The sequence below is a fragment of the Spea bombifrons genome, chromosome 8 (assembly GCF_027358695.1).
Source record: "Spea bombifrons isolate aSpeBom1 chromosome 8, aSpeBom1.2.pri, whole genome shotgun sequence".
Classification (NCBI taxonomy): Eukaryota; Metazoa; Chordata; class Amphibia; order Anura; family Pelobatidae; genus Spea; species Spea bombifrons.
The window spans coordinates 9,322,600-9,341,472 of NC_071094.1; the positions used below are offsets into that span (position 1 = coordinate 9,322,600).

Genomic DNA, 18,873 nt, shown 5'->3' on the forward strand with positions numbered 1-18,873 from the left:
CTCTGATACCGTTTGAATCTGAAGTCTGGGCAGGTTATGAAAGCAATAGTCGTCAGCATCTGTTTTCTGTGCAAATGGAATTACGTCTTACATGTGGGGGGGCTTTACAATTCTGCATTTGTGGCTATGTGCATATATCAGATGTAAACAGGCACACCAGGCTTACCAACTCCTCCATTTATCATAAATGTAATGGATACATCACATCTCAAATATATTTACTGTCCTGGCAGTAGAAAAAGGACGTGCTTGGGGGTTCATTTATATGTGTGGCTAAGGGGCAGGACTTGTCATACACCTATACATCTAACTGTTGGTTTTTCTTGTAAAGTGACACAAAATATGTGTGTGTTTTTGGTGGCCACATCTAAGAATAGATCCTTATATACAGATAGTAGCAAGTTCAATGCAAGAAGGGTGGAGCTAGCCCTGCATAATGCATGGTTCAATCAATAATACCTTTTTAAGAACCATCAATCAGTAATACTTTTTTAAGAACTATCACTGATTAAAATATGCTTTATACAGGGCCATCATTCATCTGTGACCTGATGAATGGTTCACTGAGAAACACTCTGCAGAGTTGCTAAGCCCCTTCCCTTTCCATTAACCAGAACATTAGCCTATTCAGAATGCTAGAGGCATGGAAAATGTTCCTGGGAATTTTGCAGGGTGGGCCACCCAGGGGTCTCCCTCTTTTAGGGGAGTGGCCTCATGAGGGGGGTGGTTCCAGTTGTATATGGAGGCGGGGCAAGCTGTGCATGGGTAAGGGGTCACAGCGCATATGGGCGGGGCTAGCTCCAGGCAGCGTTAAGTGGACTGAGTGTATGAGGGGAAGTAGTGTTTCGCCTGGAGACTCCGGGTCAACCTTTGAGAGTTCACCTAGAAATAACCATAATTGTCCCTTTATAACGTGACTTGAGCTCTGAACCATCATGGCTGTTTATGACGTCACTTATTAGCATTGGCCATTTAAAAGTAAATAAAAGTAATTTCTAGGCCAACCATCTAAATGGGGAGCAGTCACCACAGAAAACAGCTGTGGCAATTAAAAATACACACTGTGGCAATTTTACACTGTGGCAATTAAAAATATTCTTGTTTCGGAATTGTATAGTATTTTAAAGCGGAACGTTTAACTGAGCAAAGGGAAGTTTAATAAACGCAGTTCTGAGCTAATGCTGCTGATTTCATAGGCCAACCCGTCAACTTCCATCATTGCCTTCAGGGGACGCTTAGTGCTGTCTGTTTCAATTTTCCTGGACATCATGGTCATGGGTTTGGTGTAAAATACCAATCTCCATCTGCTTGTGTAACCTAATATGAACATACACACATTTCTCAAGGGGACCATAATGGATGATTTAACTAGCAGTAACATATATGTATATGTATATGTATATAGAGAGAGAGAGAGAGAAAGAGAGAGAGAGAGGGAGATCATAATAATACTCCATGTTAAGTAGCTTGTAATGTGGTAACTAACCTCATGCCTGCTAGGCCTCTATAGTAAGACCCCACCATTCAATGTGGAAACACATTATAAAAATAAACCGAGAAAGCAGCATATGGCCTTTTGTAGTTAAAGTAATTTTTTTCACAGTGGTTTAGTACCCCACATCCACAATGCATTAATATAAAACAGAAACCTGAGACCATAACAGACTGCAATAGAAAATGGGCTGTCTGCTTGGGATTCACTTCCATATTGACATCAGGAAAAGAGACTGGGTCGACATTGACACGCCATTTGTGCTGACATGTCTTCCGTGTTTATTTATTGCTAAAAGTAGTAACATTCAAACAAGCATTTTTTTAATTATTATTTAAATGTTTATTTTAAAGGGAACTCGTTATTTTAAAGAATATTACAGAAAAATTACCAAAGTTATGTTTTCTTATAGTTTTTTTAAAATATATATAGTGCAAAAATAAGTGCATATACATTAACATATTTTGGGCACACATTTTGTGAATGTTAGAATTATTTAAGTCAGATTTTCAGGAAAATCTAAACAGGTCTGCATTAAAAAAGGCAAAACTAGCACTCATCACAATGTGCAGAATAGTCTAAATATACTTTAATATGAAATCTTTTGTACAGCGCTCCATACTTACTCAATGTGCCACAGTTTGTGGCCACTTAAAGTATCTTAAATTTAATTACTACCCCCATATATTTGCTAAACAGTAAAAAAGATAATGTATTTTCAAGTATAGATTGTGTTTTACAGTTAAATTGAACCCAATCGTTTTGATTTTCCAAGAGGTTTGATTCAATCTGTTTAGACAAGAAATCATATTTCAGTTGAAAATTGAATTTCTGGTTTACGTGTACGTGTGGTCGTATGTTGCTTCCCTGTTTGCCCTGGGAGTTGAATTAATGACTACTTAGTCGCAATTTAGTTCATTAAACGTAGCCCCTCGGGTCTTCTTGAGACATAAGGTTGTCTTAACCTACATGTGCTAAAAAAGCATGTTTAAATGGTTTGTCATAACACCTGCCAATATCATACTAATTAACTATACGTTATACTTCGTGCATAGAGTCCCTTTAAGACCATTTGTAGTCTGGCCACTTTCGTGAATAGATGTTCAGGTTTAGATTTATAGATCACAATTTATCTACATTCTATTGCATACTCAAAAAGGGCTGATGGAATCAAAGATGATTTAAAGTAAAACTGTAATGATATCATGGAAGTTGTCCCATATGGAGTAACTTTATGAAAATTAGGTCAACCAGACCCCTCCAGATCATAGAAGGAAAAATAATAAGCAAAGATCAGAGCTTACTGGAAGATTCCCCTGCAGACCCTCGGTCTGGCTACAAAGTCTTTGAGTGGGATGCATTTGAGAAACAAAAGGTTTATGAAAGCTTTTTAATAATAACCGCAATCATTTATCCTTACAGAGTCCTGGCAATATAGAACACAAGACAATAGAGAAAACATATTGGCGCCCACTCTCTTGGGCTTCCTACTTGCATAGTAAAAGATCACAATTTTTCAGCCCCATTATTTAATTGTGTAATTAAATGCTGTAGAAATACAATAGGATTGTCTGAGTTAAAGTTTTATATAAGATATGGATGTCTTGCAAGCTTAGTGGATGTAACCTGGGCGATAACCTTGAACAGAAAAAATATGGATTGGTATAATAAAGAATTAAGAAAACATCAATGTAACAAGTAAAGTACGTCAGGGTTTTACAGCGGTTAATCGGTTGCTGTCCCGGACGTGGAACAGAACCGCTATATGGTATTACGTAAGCGATATAACTATGTCGTGAATGCAGGCATATTTTGTATCTTTTTTAACAAATACATCTTATCTTATTCGTATTATATGATCTGTTAATGGATAATGGAGATCTGAATTCCAGATGCCGATGATGTACTGGTGTCGGTGATCCCATCTGAGAAGAAATATACATATTTTATTTTTAATTTTAATAATAATTGATAGTGGATCAATTCTTCAGCACTCTTTTGGTAATTCCGCTTTGTTTCAATAACTATATAATCAGACCATCATATCACCCTGTTTATACATTAGTACATTTCTTTTTGCTTACTTGTTGAAGCCTCAGTGGGCACAGATGTTGGGTAGCATCGGTGGGTAACACAGGGCGCCCTGTGTTTAATTACCCTATGAGTAATCTGTAAACCTCCACTGCCACTTTAGTCTGATCCCGTAAAGCCTCACGTTTTACTAAAGTCTTTTGATATGAACAGACACAATTCACTGACAGCATGTTCGTTCAATGCATTGTGGGTCTTTGCTACATATGGCACACAACAGATAAATGTGGATATTCCGCAGAGACAGGATCAGGAAGCCACTCTGATCTAGATTTCCTGTGTCTGAAGTGTTAGATACCAAAAGCCAGTTTTTCCTCCATTGTCTACGAGCAAACAATGAGGAACAAACTTGGCTCGCCTTAAAGGGAATCAATCACCAGTATTTTCAATAACAATATTTATATTTAAACACATCCTTGTGCAGTTACACGTCTGATCCGCTTAGGTGGCTATTTGCGTAGAAATGTTGTGTCTGTTGGTTCTCTGTGAGATTTTCCAGTTCTTATGAACTTGCGTGTTAATAGCACACTAATTAAATTATATCGGTGGAAATATATTTTAACTGTACAATTCAAGCATCATTAAGCGGGGACTTACAGCATACATCAGTGAGAAGAGGACTGAGAACAGTTTATAGATTCAATTCAGACAAACTGATGTATCAAGTAGGCCTTCAAGTGTGTATCTATACCATAATTTGCATACATATGAGGATCAGTGCGTATGTGACTTGAGAGTAATGTGTCTAACTTATGTGAAGGACGTGGGTGTCTATATAGTAAAAGTTATTTAATACCCAAAAATTGTATGCATAGATCAATAAATAACACAAGTCACAAGTGGGTCCACCCAGAATACTTAGGTAGACCACATCGATGGTCGATGTCAAGGGGTGTTTCCATATGCGTCCCCTGTTAAGAAGGATCTGTAAACACATTCAGCACATTGTAACAGAATTGCTCCTTATAAATCCAGCCCAATGTGAAGGCAGCCCAAATTACTATACTTTACAAATGAGAAACGTGTTGGCTGACAAACAAGGGACGTGGTGAGTGTTTCTATTTAAAATGAGGTACAACTACATATATGTTTTCTTATGTATATTTCCATGTTTCTAAAGAATCGTAGCAACTAAAAGCATTCCTTCACACGTCCTGTACTATCTCGGGTGTATTTACGAATTATAATGAGATATTCTGCTCAGAGTGTCAGACATCAAATAAAAACAAAACAAGCTACACTCTCAGTTCCTGGTTTCCCGCTAAAACATTTCCTGTCGATAATATGAGTTGGAATGTACAGTTTTCTATAAATACATCGCTGGATCTTATATTATAATGTATAGCACGAAGGTCCATGAAATGTATATGTTTCTACTTTGCACAGTCTGGCTGCAGAGTGATTTAATTAGGCAATTTCCTCATTCTCTCCCTTCATCTCACACCATTATTAAATTATTCCTCTCAGCTCACTGGATCCTACCCTCTACCCACATCTAACAGGAAATTGACTGCTCTTCAGAATTAATAGACTCCTCTGCCTTTTCAGCTTTTTGTTCTTTTGTCCCGAGTCAGACGAGGACATTATATATATATAAATAGCAAGGCGCAACTCTTCTTCATTCTCTGAACAAGACCCTTGCTAAGCATTTCAGTATTCAACATATTAAGAAATCAATCTTCAGCAAAACGTTAAGTTTCATGACGCTTAACACATGACTCTATATTGCCAGCAAGATATTTTGGTTGGTGTTTTCCCTAGGTCTGAGCCAGATAAAAAGTCCCAGGCTCCCCTCACCACTTCCATGGCCGCTGTCCATTCTGCTGAGCATTGGGACCATTTTCCATCCCATAGCCCTTGTGAATGTTTAGAATGTTTAGAATGTTTCGTGGGTATGAGTGTATCATAGCATTCAACATTCCTAAACGTCATAATTTTTGTATCAAGCAAGTATAGTAAAAGGGGAGGTACAATAAACGCAGTCATAAAATAAGTGCATAGTGTACAGACTATTTTGAAGGTACAATAGGCAGAACTGTTCATATTAAATGGACCTCTTTATCTCTATTCTTTCTTTTTAACTCTACTTTTTATTCCTACCTCTTTCCTTTCTTTGTTTCTCTCACTTTCTTGTTATCTTTCTTTGTGGTCTTTATCTTCCCTCCCTTTCTTTTATCTCTCCCTTCTTTCTCTTGGTCTCTTCATTTTCTCCCCTTTCTGTTTATCTCTCCTCCCCACTTTACCTCGCCATTTTTTCCTTATCTCTTCAATTTCTGTTTACCCCCTCCTCTTTCTCTTTATCGCTCCCATTTATCACCACATCTCCCTTTCTCTTTTATCTCTGCCCCTTTTCTTTGATCTCCCTTTCCCACTATATATCCCCTTATATCTCATCTTGCATTTCTCATTATCTCTCCTCCAATTTAACGTTATCTCTCCTCTTCATTTTTACCTTTTCTCCCTACCACTCCGCTTTTACTTCATCTTATCTCTTTCCTTTTATCTTTCTTCCTCTTTTTCTTTATATCTCCCCTTTCTCATTATATCCCCCCTTTCTCATTATTTCTCCCTTTTTTATCTAATTTCTCCCCTTTCTCTTTATCCCTTTTCTTCTTTCTCTAATTTTACTTCTCTTTATCTCTATCTCTCTTTATCCTCCTTTTATTTTTGGCCAGTGGTGGGCAGTCCAGTTTTCCTCTGGATAGAGCTGGCAGGGTGGTGGACACCACAAATTGTGGTCTGTGTGTAGACAACTTGATGACAGGGGAGGGCTGGCACCTTCTGAACCAGGGGCAAGTCAAGCCCATCAGCCCCTTGCCCACCCACCACATACGCACTGGCACACATATGCATACACACTTACACATTCATGTAAAACCGTGATCTAGTGTAGTACACAACAAAAGTAAGTTTTATTTTACGTGGTCTGATAAATGTCCTCTATCTGCAGATACAGGGTTCACCTATTTTAAGGAGATAAACATGCAAAATATTCTTTGTCTGCTGTTATTTGTCAGTTATTTGTCAGTCATATAAGTAGTAATTACGAAACACGGGTTCCTTTTTGAATTTTTCAGTTCTGAGCTCCCTCTAGTGGGCTAATAACATTTCATAAAACATCAGTCAGTAACCAGCCCCTAAGTGGCAAAGACAAAGTTCTGCCAGTAATATATATTTTTGGAAATTAGAGTTATTCAGCAAAATGTCTTAGTAAGATGTCAAGGGTATATCTTGGCATGTTCACAAAGGTTCAGTCTTAAAAGACATAATGCAGTTTATGTATAATAAATAGGAACAAGGTTGCCTCAGTTAGGGCTGTCTTTGGGAGTTGCACTGGTCTCCAACTTGCTGTCCTGGACTACCAGTCTGGTCACTAGACTTGGGCGCCGGCAAACTCTTCGTGTTTGTTTTCATGTCTAGTGGTCACCACAGCAATCATTTTTTCCAGGACACCTGACCAGCTCAGTTAAAGTACTGCCCTGTAGGATGTAGGATGTGTAATTTGGTAATGTGAAATAACTTGACCGGCCACAACCTCAACACCATCGAATTTGACCTGCCACGACCGGCCCTGACCTCAACCTCATCGAACACCTGTGGGATGAATTAGAATGCAGATTGAGAGCCAGGCCTTCTTAGCTAACATCGTTGGGTCCATAACATGGGTCCAGATTCCCATAGATACACTCCAAAATCTTGTGGAAAGTTTTCCCACAAGAGTGGAAGCCATTATAGCCCCAGAGGGAAGGAGAAGGAACTCTGTATTAATTGCCATGTTTTTGGAATGGGATGTACATCAAACTCATCATATAGGTGTGATATCCAGGTGTCCACATCCGTTTGATCTTATAGTGTAGATTCTAGATTGTAAATTGATGCACTACTTGTAATATCTTGCTTACAGCACTGCATAATATGATGATGCTATATATAAATTTATAAATGATAATGAGGGATGAGGAAGGGAACCGTGGAACTAGATCCATTTTATTTGCCATGCAAGTTAAACTCAAATAAACTCAAATAATTGCCGGGCAGTGTGTTAGATAAGGAGCAATTATCAGGTATATTCCATGTGCTGATCTGGCAATATCTCCAAACTTAGCACCCACGAATAGCTCTAATTCGTCACTTTATTAAATATGGTCATACATGCTCATGAACATGCCAAGCTGTGTTATTTACCCAAAAGTACTACATGAAAAGCCCATATAGGTCTCGCAAGAATCATTTCATCACACAAATGCTGCCTTGCTCTGTCATTTCATTAGGCATGTATTGAATTGCAAACAGGAAAAATAACATAAATTTTTTTTAAAAAACAGCTCACGGGGCAATTAATTCCCTTTCTGACAGACGTCCCAAAGGTACTGTTTATCAGCATTTACTCCAGTTTTACGAAGACTTCCGAGAGTTACGTAAAGTGGATCATAATAAAAGGAAGCTGTAACAGCTTGGTGTTCCTTCTCCTGGCTGTGGATATTTCAAAAACAGCCATCATCTTTTCCTCCCTGGCAGTTAATACCTCCTTTAGGTAATTTAAGAAAAACAGAATATTTATATGAAGCATGTGAGCCTATATGTGTGATGTAATGTCAGTAGAAATCCTCTCGGCACATGTGAGCACCAGACTACATAATGTTTTTTTTTACAGATCACCTTTTATATGTACCCATGAGCATTATGTCTTCAAGTTTAGGAATGTCTTTAATCACATAACTATGCACCAAACACACACAAGTGTTTTATGCTTAGAGAACAAACTTATCTACATCTATTCTGTACTGCGTTATACTGAACATATGCATAACTTATTCATACTTCCTCTAAAACATCACACAGTTTCAACTCAGTCTATAGATTCTAATCCTAAAATGGACTCTTGGATCATGTATACTACAAATAACAAACATCCTCTGCTGCTCTGAAGATTTGTGGTCGCTGTCTGAAGAATCTTTGTGTATATTACTTGTAGTTCCACATATGGCCACTGGGACTTCTAACAAGGTTGTGTATGCTGAGTAGATCTTCAATGACTCTCTTATAGATCCTTAATGGGTTGTCTATGAATTTCTTATTATGGAATGCTTGTTGGACAGTCCTGGATAGTCCAGTGAATGTACTGTCTCTCAAACGTGTGTTGGTCTTCTTTAGTATTGAGCCACTTACTGAAACTCGTCTTGAAGGCTTCAGGGTCTTACAACAAATGAGAAGATGTTGAGGGTGAATGGAGCATTCTCAGGGTCACACAGTCTAGACCTAAGTTATATCCAACGACAGAGGTATCAAGCATGTAGACCTCCAGCTGATGCTAAATGTAAAACCTTCCATCCAAAAACTTCCTTCCTAGCCGTAGTCTACAATGTTGGTTTTAGTTTAACAATATCCGGGAAATACCTTGCACCTAACCATGTTCTACATTGACGTAACAATACTGTTGATTGTATTCATTATGTAATAGGTGAAATTCTTGAACATAGGTGACCAAATCAAGGTTATACAATCAACTATGAGTAAAACCAGTCAGGATCAGCTCATTTAGTAAGGTCCTAGTATGACCACACCATTACTGAATTTAAATTTGTTGGCAGCATCTGGAAGCAATCGTTCGTTGGTGTAGGAAATGTATAATACAGTATTTTATAAAGTTGTATATAATTCAAAAACTAGACCATACTGTTTTACTGTAACTTTTATTATGACTTAACATTATTTTCTGCTGTAATGGAATCAGCAAGTATAGAACAGAAAGATCAAAACAAGATCATACAGGAAATGTATCCATACTAGTCCTTAAGATCTTAAGATCCCATATTTACAGTAAATAATTATCTGCATACATACTTATACTGCCAAGATAACAAGGTCAGACTGGGAATGAAAAACAGCCCTGGGAATATTTAAACCCCAGCCTCATATATTTTATTGTGTGGTCGAGCTCATGTGCCCACATGCCACACAAGAGGCATAACTAGAAACCCCAACCTCACAAGCAACATATCCTACAATGCCAAATATGTCTGCGCTATCTTTGCCCTAAAGCAGCTTGTTAGTGCCCCCAAGCAGCTTGTGTCATCTCTGCCCTCTAAACAGCCTGTCTATGCCATATCTACCCTCTGAAGATCCTGCCTACGCCATCTCTGCCCCCTAAACAGCCTGCATCTGCCACCCTCTGCCCTTAAACAACCCTGCCTGTGCCACTTCTTCATCCTTAGCAGCCTATCTGTATCATTATTGCCCCCCAAACACTAAAAGTAATTCACTTATTTGCTGACTCACTTCTTATTCGAGAACTCTTACTAATTAAGCTTCTGGGCTAATCAAGTGTTTCTTGGTAGTTGGTAGAAACTGCAAACGATTGCTTTAGTGAATAAACCCTAGAATATAGTTCATCTCTCTTAACATGATATTAGTGTTATTACCATGTGAGTATCACGTGTGCCAGGGTTTCTACCCAATTCTATGGTCTTGAATGCTGATGTAGGGGTCACATTCAAATTTCACATAGGCAAATTGCTTAAAATACTAAATATAATAGCTCATAAAGGCTTTTAGAGGAATGCAAATGAGCACGTGGTTTAGATAAGGGTTATTTTGTGTATTAACTTAATGTTAATAACCAACTATTTGAACAAAAAAGAATGTTGTGTATATCAGTTATTACTGATAATTACCTGGTTCAATATTTACCTGTTCTGTTCGTCACAGATTTTTCTCTTTGTTAGCTCCCAATGGACTATTTGATCTATAGTTATTGTAACAATTCCTACCAGGTATGAGAGATAGCGCTCCTATGGGGTGCAACCCCAACAGACACGTTGCTGTGACACCAAGATCTACAAACCCTACAGAATCAAAATTCCCCAACCACACACCCAACACATACCAAGGGAAGAGAAGTAAGTGCAAGAAGAATAGCAGCAAATGTAAGATCTGTCACCACAGGCAAATGTACAGAGATGTGGCGTGGAAGCAGCAGAGAGAAAAAATGCTTTGTGAGGGTGTAAATGGTTGAGGTCATGCATGGGCAGGTGAGTCAAACTATCTACTGGCCTCCTAATCTTCTGGGCTCCATGCTGGGAATCAAGCCTTGAACTGTTAGCACTCTTTAAGCCACATGGTGGGATCTGTTTTCCATCTGCCTAATGCATTCATATTAAGTAAAAATCCCTTTGTGGTTGAAGAGGATAGCAGTAATAATCCTCTCTGTTATTGGCAGTGTTTAGAGTACAGACTTTTTACAGCACCCATAACTGAAGCATACGTTGAAAACAAGACTTGTCTATATTCTTCGTAAGTAGATAACACATATCACTTCTACCACGTTATTCTTTATGTGACTTGGGCTCCACCCTTTCCCAGCAAAGAATTAAAAAACCAAGACCCAGGAATTAATTAAGTATAATGACTATATAAATCAGAGGAAAAGGATCATTAAGTGTGGGGTGAAAGGGTTTATACTTGCAGGACTGTATTGTTTTCCATGATCTCTGCAGGTTTCCCTATCTTTCCTTCTTTGATATTAGGATATTGGTCAACGGGTATGGCATAATCGTAAGGTATATGTTAAGTCTTGATGTTTCACAAAAGATTTGCAGCAGACCTGGCATTGGCCTAAGAAGAAGCAGGGACTGGTATAACATATCTCAAAAGACCCATCCCCAGTATATATAGAACATTTAATGTGTCATTGTGGTGCAATGACACTAACACTATTATATATATCAAAGCTAGAATGACCTATATGACCTTTGTGACAAAAGATGATGCTGTCTAGACATTGAGGTTCTGCTATTTAGCCTTATGTAGTGGGGGCCATATTGTTTAGTGCCCATTTGATAATTACCTCCATTGTTAATCTGGCTATGGCAACAAATGATAACATAACTAGTGACCAGCTTCTGAGATGCTCACAAGGTTTAAACCTACATGCCAAAACATATATCAAGCATCCTGCGATGTAGATTCGGCCGTCAAGCGAAGGTTAGAGGGGCTTTCCACAACACAATGTTAATTCTCTACCAGTCTTCCATTTAGAAGTATTGTAGATTGTGGATGGGGAATTAAAAGTTCACCCCAAGTAGAAGTATGATGTCACCTTTAAAGTTTTAGCATGCAAGTCTCAAAATCTAGGGTATGCATCTTAATAATGATTGCCAAAGTTTATTGCTTGCACCAAACATACTTTCTGTAAAATTGCAGATTAAGTTATGTTATGCTCATAGTTTGTGCAAATGTGTCACAATGTGCTTACATTTTGTAAACCCTTTGGCCTTTATATCCAAAGGAGTTTATGGGCGATGGGGATGGGGACTTGGAAACTCTGGGAATCAGAGCTTGAGCTTCAGTTGGTGGAGTGATATTTGCCTCCATCTGCTTCCTATATAGGCCTATATATCCTATATCCTATATATTCCTATATATCTCCCTACACCCCATGCCTCCATGTCTGGGTCTAGCCTGCTACATATTAGACCCTGCCTGAGCTCCAGGAATACAGTCATAGGAAGTTCCCAAGTGTGCATGTTAACTAATATGTTACCGAGCGTCATCAAATCTACCTAATGGTCAGTAAGACATCTGTGAATGTTTGGTGCCTGATACATTTTGCTATGATCAAAATGAAAAATGTGGCCTTTTTAGGTCAGTGTCAAAAGGGATTATGGAGGGTACCCTGCACTTATCAGCTTTAGTAGGAGTGGATTATGTAACGAAATGTTTGTTTGTAGAAATGTAAGACTCTTCAAGGATTCTTTTGGAATCGTACAACATGTCTTTGGCTCGAAACCAAGCCAGGATTCAGAAATGATAGCACGGAAAGGCTGCAATGCTAATTGTGTTATTTCTAGATTTCCCATGAGGAATGGAGGTATGTTAGTCCAGCATTGAGAACGGAAAGCATAATAGCCCTGTAAGGGTCAACTGATGTTCATCTTAATAGTCAGTATAGGTAGATTCCATGTAGATGTTTAATGAGTTAATATTTTTTTAGAACAATATCGGGGTCATTCAGGGGATATGACATAATGGATGTAGACAGATTAAGAAAGATAGTAATTAAAAGAGTCCTATGGTTCAGCTTCAGTGAATAAGCATAACCAAAATATAGCAGAACTGGCATATTCACAACTTTACTTATTAAATTAATATCCCTTCTCCAAACCCAACAAGGCTCCCAGAGCCTGTTTCAACCAAGAGAAGGAGCGACTTAGTGAAAATAAAGTAATTCTTTAATATGGAGAAATATATATATATAGTGTGTCATATAAATCATTTTATTTTAATTTGAAACAGCAATAATTAGATTTATTTAGCAGTAAATTTAGCATTTGGAAAAGTGACAGATCAGTGTGCTCTAGTAATGTGCTTTTAGTGTGTATAATATGCCTGAGGAAGAGATCTAAGAGGTCTTGAAAGCTTGCATTCTAAATCTACTCAGTTAGCCAACTTATCCAACACGGGACCAACTCTGACATAATGAGTTTTGCGAAGACAAATGTAATTTAGACATTATGAGGTATGACAAACATAGATTACGGCAGATAATTCCTGATGAAAAGACTCAGTCCTTACTCAGTCCCACGCACTTGATGGCATTTACCCAGTGTGTGACTTCTGTGGTATACGATCACCTATTGAGATGGTGCCACCAAGAAACTTGCTGTGACCTGGGAAAATACTAGAAGGAGAGTGTCCAAAAGCGGGCAAATTACTTCACGATGCAAGTTCATTTCTAAATATATGACCCAAGCATTATGGTATTTAATATCCTGGTTTATAGGAGCGGTGGAACCAACATCAATCTAGAGAACCCTTGAAGAAAGAGAAGATCTTTTGGATTGGGAGCTCCAGGATCCCAGCATTCCCTTCTTCATGTACCTTATCTCACTTACACCCAGTGCAAAATACGAGGCATAGGTATGTACACAAATTACAATGTATTTTATACTCTACCAGTGACATAAAACAGGCACCTCCAACCCTGCTTACATGGGGTCTTCGAGATGTATATAATATACTTGTTATTTCAGATTTACAAGATATTTGTCACTATGTAAATATTATTTTTTTCTTATAAAGTGTGTTTAATACGGTACTATGTGCTGCTACATAATATTATTGACCATGCACATGCGTCAAATTCATGTATTCTCAGCAGCGTGTTCCACAAGGTTAACAGTAATGAGAATACGTTTTACCGTAAAGCGTGGTAAACCTCAACAAAGTTTTCAGCGTTGCCTGGCGTTTTGTGTTACACATTGCTCTCTTCTCACTATTTTTAATATTTGTCGTTCCTACTAGCGAAAGCAAGCATTTGAAATATTTGCTGCTGTTTGTCTGCACAATACCCCACGGAGCCTACAGGAAGTTTAGGAAACGCAATAAAATGTCTGCTTGTGTTTTTTTACTTTTCTAAAGGGATGGACTGCAAAACAAAAGGAAGATCCAGGCTGCACAGTATGAGGACTGTTTGCCAGAGATTACACGAGAATCAATGTGTATGAGCAGGAAGAAGAATGAAACACAATTTACAGGTCATTTTCATTTTTTTCCATTGGTTTGTTGGACGGGTCTTGTATAGGCCTGACCCAGGAAGGCACCCCCGGGACCACTTAACACACCTCTGCTGCCGTTGTCCTCTCTGCTGGCTGCTGGGATTCATCACATCCCAGCTCCTTGCCTCCAAAGCAAACGTAGCACACGTTACTATAGATGCTGTGACAGCTCGAGAAGGACCTCCATAGTTTAATTGGGCCTGTTACAAGGGAGATCTCTGATCTCTCCAGTGGCACATGGAGAAGCCGCACAGGGGAGAGTGAACACTCAATATCTGAGCCCCTGATAAGCGATCTTAGGCTTGGTCAGCCTAGGCCAAAATACACCACTCATCATATATGAAACTGCATGCCTGCTAATATCCATAGGGTCCAGCTTGCTGTTCTATCAAACTGACAGGTGTCATTCGTCTAGTCACCAATGTCAGCTGAACTGCAAACAGGAACATATTTCAAGATAACCCATCTTGAGTAACAACTTATGTTGAGTTGCAATAGAATATTTCACAGAATAAGTAATGATCTAGCCTGATACGGGTTTGAGAAATCCAGACTACGTGTTTCCAACCCTGCCCGTGAAGGCCACATTCTGAATAACATTTAAGGATTTCTGTTATTCTAGTCCTGATAAAAACATCTTCAACTTCTTGTGTTTTTGCATAAATATAAGTGGTAGAAAACAAGTTGTTTAGGTGAATAAGATGTTTTTACTCTTGACGGCATTTCCCAAAGTTTCCATCCGACAAAAGGTTTCATGTGTGTACTCCTTTAATCATTACTTACCCTCCAAAGCCTTTAAACAAATCTTCTTTTCCCAGTTGCTGCATATTCTCTGCTTCCCTTGCTGATATTCTGACATATCTTGTTACAGATTAAGAAATCCCCATGTCTAGAAATAGGTTCTTCACTTTAAGGTTTTATTCTGTGGGTGAATGATATCTGTAACCTATAAGACATATTAAAGTGATCAATGTAATCTGTGCACTAGAGTTGAGTTACAAAGCAAATTGTGTTTTCATTGGGTGTGAAAATGTTGTTTCAGCTCATATCTCACATATTGTTGAACTTTCTCAATATTTCACATTGCTTCGATTTACACGGTGTGTTCTGATTCCCTCCGAGGATCTCGAGTGAGTTTAGGGTTAGTGGTGCCTGGGTGCAATATTTATTTGCCCCCCTCCATTTAACACACACATACTAACTGGGAAACTGGCTTAACCCCCACTCATTCTATACTAACTGCTACACATTCATTCTAAAACACACTTTCCTTCGCTCCTCTCAGGCTCACGCTTAACATAAACTGATGCACATTTATGCTAACCCCATACACACAAACACCATACAGTAAAAGACACTTACACACGCAGCACCATACAATAACACACACACAAGTGCTGTCATATACTCTTACACACACTGTATTGCCATATGCTGACACGCATTTACACTGATGCTATACAGTAACACCTCCATCATGCATTTGAAGAAGTACCATTTCATTAAGAAAATAAACTATAAATCATATAGGACCATTTACTCCTTCAGCAGGTGAAACTTGCCGAGATCATAATGCACAGTCAGTACATTGAAGCTGCAGCTCTTCTGCAGACTGTAGCATTGTGAATACGGATATAAAATAGATTTAAAAACTTCACATTCAGATTGTTATCTTGTTATACTTTTTCCCACTGCTGACACGGTACCACTGAGAACACGATATATGGGAATCACACATATATGCAGCACACTCTAGTGGTGTAATACAAGACAGTAGTGTTCAAGGAATAGATTCCCGCATTGTCAGTTAATGGACTAACGCAACTGATTTGAGTCAAGCTTTGTGACATAATGGTCATTGGCAATCATATTATATTATATATTGCCTCTTTTTAAATCAGTGTATATCAAGAGTAATATTCTCCGTAGCATAAGAGAAGATTTTGATCTAAGGAAAACAAGTATAGGTGTCCTGGTGTAGCAGATGAACAGATCAACAAACTATTATTATTATTATCCTTTATTCATATATTTGGAAGACAAATCCTACCATGCACAATATTCGGTATTGCCCAGCGCACATTCCCCATTTATCGGCTATGGAGAAAGTCCATATAAGGGCATAAAATGTGCTTCTTTGCATATTTTGGCAACACTCGCGATCAGCTATTTGTTTTGACCAAATCAAAATTAAAGTCTAAATTACTAACTGTGGGGGTCTCCATTTCACAGATATGTAAACAGTGTCTGGCATCCAGTTAATATTTTATTATATTGTGATTTTTTTATTTCTAAGTAGGTAACAGTGTTCATTTATTTGTATTATGGGAATCATGCATTGTGCCAAAGCCTTTACTAACATGAAATGTTACATCATAACCTCTATGGGCTACTGCCATCAGATTGGACAGGGCTATTAAATATGACCTTTTAAATGTGGGGGCCTTGAACATCAGAAGGTGATTTAGGAGAAAGAAAACTTGAAAAATGACTTGCCAAGAATTTACTGTGTTGCCTTTTTACTTTTGAACAGTTCAGGGTGCCAGTTGCACCCTTCAAGAAAGGCCTAAGAGCCAAGAAAGGAGCCTCAGCAGTGCAACAGGCAACATGAGAAGAGGCCAGATTGTGTGGACACAAGATTTTCAACCTCTTCACAAAAATGTTTTACAGATGACTAAAGGTAACAATCTCTAACCTGGTTGGGACCATTCTGCCCCAAACCGAGAGGGAGAAATCTTTAGGCTACTGTAGAAATTCCCTGGTATGGTGAGAGTGCCGATGCTCCTAAAATTATAGTTTTTATATTCATCAGGTTGGGATACCACTTTTAAGTGATACTTACAATATATGATTTTGCTGTGTACAATTATGATCATGTAATATATCCTGTGCCAAAAAAGAACCACTGACTTCAAGCTTTTTATTAGGAATGCTTGGTAGCAACGTCAGAGGTTACAGTCGTCCATGTGCAGAAGATGCTGAATCCCCAGTTGACATGTATCAGATAAATAAGGAAAAACCAAGGACAACCACCCTTCACTTGTATCTTCCTAAAGCGGAATCCCAAGAAGAAGAACCAGTAGACACTGCCAGGTATGCACTTTTAAAATTGAGTGTACCTTTTTTATTCGTAATTGTAATTCCATATTTGTCCTTATCTATTTATTTGGACTCATCCCTAGGAGTGTAAATTATGTCCTAGAAGACATTCCATTAAAGGATCCTGTGGAAATCTGTCCATCAAGACAAAACCTTTCAAGGCAAGCAAAACGCAAAGCAACGTATTTAACAGTTAAAGAAACTCTGCCCACATGTAATCTGTCTGTGCATTATGGGGGAAATTATAAATGGGCGACTTCACTATCATCAAGGATCCATGCTTTGCTGGATGATAGAAACAAGAAGGACCAAGTTATGCAGAGTATCCAGAAGGCTGCTCATAATGTGGGATATAGATTAGGATCTTATTACCAGGACAAGACAGCAGACAGCTCAGAGTATGGACTCGAAGTAAAAGCTCTAAGAGACACCCACACAACATCTGTTATATAATACAAAAGTATAACCTCTTCTATACATCTGATATGCAGTTTATTTTTATTTTTTACTTAACCACAAATCCTTATTAAAAAATAAAGGCATAAAGAAAAGTAACACTCACTTGAGACCCAATATGTAGGTTGGTGCATTACACCAATTTGAATTATTTATTATGGTTGCTTGCTTCATTTTATGTGCATTGTATGCATTTTATGCATTGCATGTAGTTCATATTAATTGATGAGCTCCAATTTGCAAATCTTGTCAAAGCAACCTAAGCTACCATGACCGGATAACTTCATTTTTAAATATATTTAGCCATTAGTGAATAAATTTGCTTGCGTCGCAAGCGCCTTAACCTCATTTGAATAATCAAAGTATATGTGGTTTGCAGAAACTAATCAAACCAAAATTGTACTGTTGTGATATCTTTATAATTACATTTCCCGAATCTTCTTTTTAAATGCAATCAAGAGCAGGTATTCTGAACAGCTAGAATAGAATAACGTTGATTGGATTGTTTCATTCCCTCACTCTTTAATTAACTCTGTGTAATTGGAATTTCTACACTATATATTTTCAGGGATATTGGCATTCGTGAAACACATGCAGTGAGTAACCTTTGTGTCCAGTGTAGTTAAAGTGTGGGAAGCAAGATGGTTCTGGAGCAAATAGTAAAAAAATCTGAAACACAAGACTATATGAACACTAATTTCATTCATTCTCACAGCCAGAGACTACTGTGGCACAAATCTTCCTTTAACTAGCTCTGCCACAAAATGTTGTTTTCAATTGTACGGTTCTGGAAAGTTGCCCTTACCCAACCTGAAAGGAATGCTGTCATACTGCCGCAAGCAACTTGTGGCATTTATCATTGTGGCTGCCCGTTCTCTGCAATCACTTTTCTGTGATGTCTGCAAGACTTTCTTTGAAGTTTTGTTAAAGAGATGCCAGACAGACTTGTCACTTAGATTAATAAGGGACAGTAGCCCAACAATCATTGTTATGAATGGTGAAACCCATGGAAACCACTACCTGACTGATTAGATATGAAAACACTAAGTTACTAATATCACTGTGGTTCATGACATCATGTACTGGGATGAGATCAATTGGGAGAGCACTGGTATAATCAATATAATGCGAAAAATTATTCTAAGTATGAATTAACCATTTTCATATTTCAATAAATTA

General features: G+C 38.1%; 1 protein-coding gene across 3 annotated transcripts; it reads left to right on the plus strand.

Moving 5' to 3' along the window:
• Positions 1–10,408: 10,408 nt before the first annotated feature.
• On the plus strand, positions 10,409–18,873 carry LOC128503276 (uncharacterized). Of its 3 annotated transcripts, none has more exons than XM_053473321.1 (6): positions 10,409–10,614; positions 13,365–13,501; positions 14,003–14,118; positions 16,673–16,819; positions 17,067–17,232; positions 17,322–18,873. In XM_053473321.1, exons 1-6 carry the CDS (start codon positions 10,591–10,593, stop codon positions 17,689–17,691), a joined length of 960 nt encoding a protein of 319 aa, XP_053329296.1. In that variant the 5' UTR covers positions 10,409–10,590; the 3' UTR covers positions 17,692–18,873. The 3 variants fall into 3 exon arrangements, with proteins under 3 accessions (XP_053329296.1, XP_053329298.1, XP_053329297.1); XM_053473323.1 differs by having other exon boundaries at positions 14,024–14,118; XM_053473322.1 differs by lacking the exon at positions 10,409–10,614 and adding an exon at positions 12,316–12,452 and having other exon boundaries at positions 17,322–17,763.

What these genes read in the sequence shown, in the direction of transcription:
- LOC128503276 (XM_053473321.1), top strand. Translation starts at nt 10,591, where the DNA reads ATGGTTGAGGTCATGCATGGGCAG. An exon ending in TTGAGGTCATGCATGGGCAG is followed by an intron (nt 10,615 to 13,364) that starts GTGAGTCAAACT and finishes CCTGGTTTATAG; the next exon opens with GAGCGGTGGAACCAACATCA. An exon ending in GAATGAAACACAATTTACAG is followed by an intron (nt 14,119 to 16,672) that starts GTCATTTTCATT and finishes ACTTTTGAACAG; the next exon opens with TTCAGGGTGCCAGTTGCACC.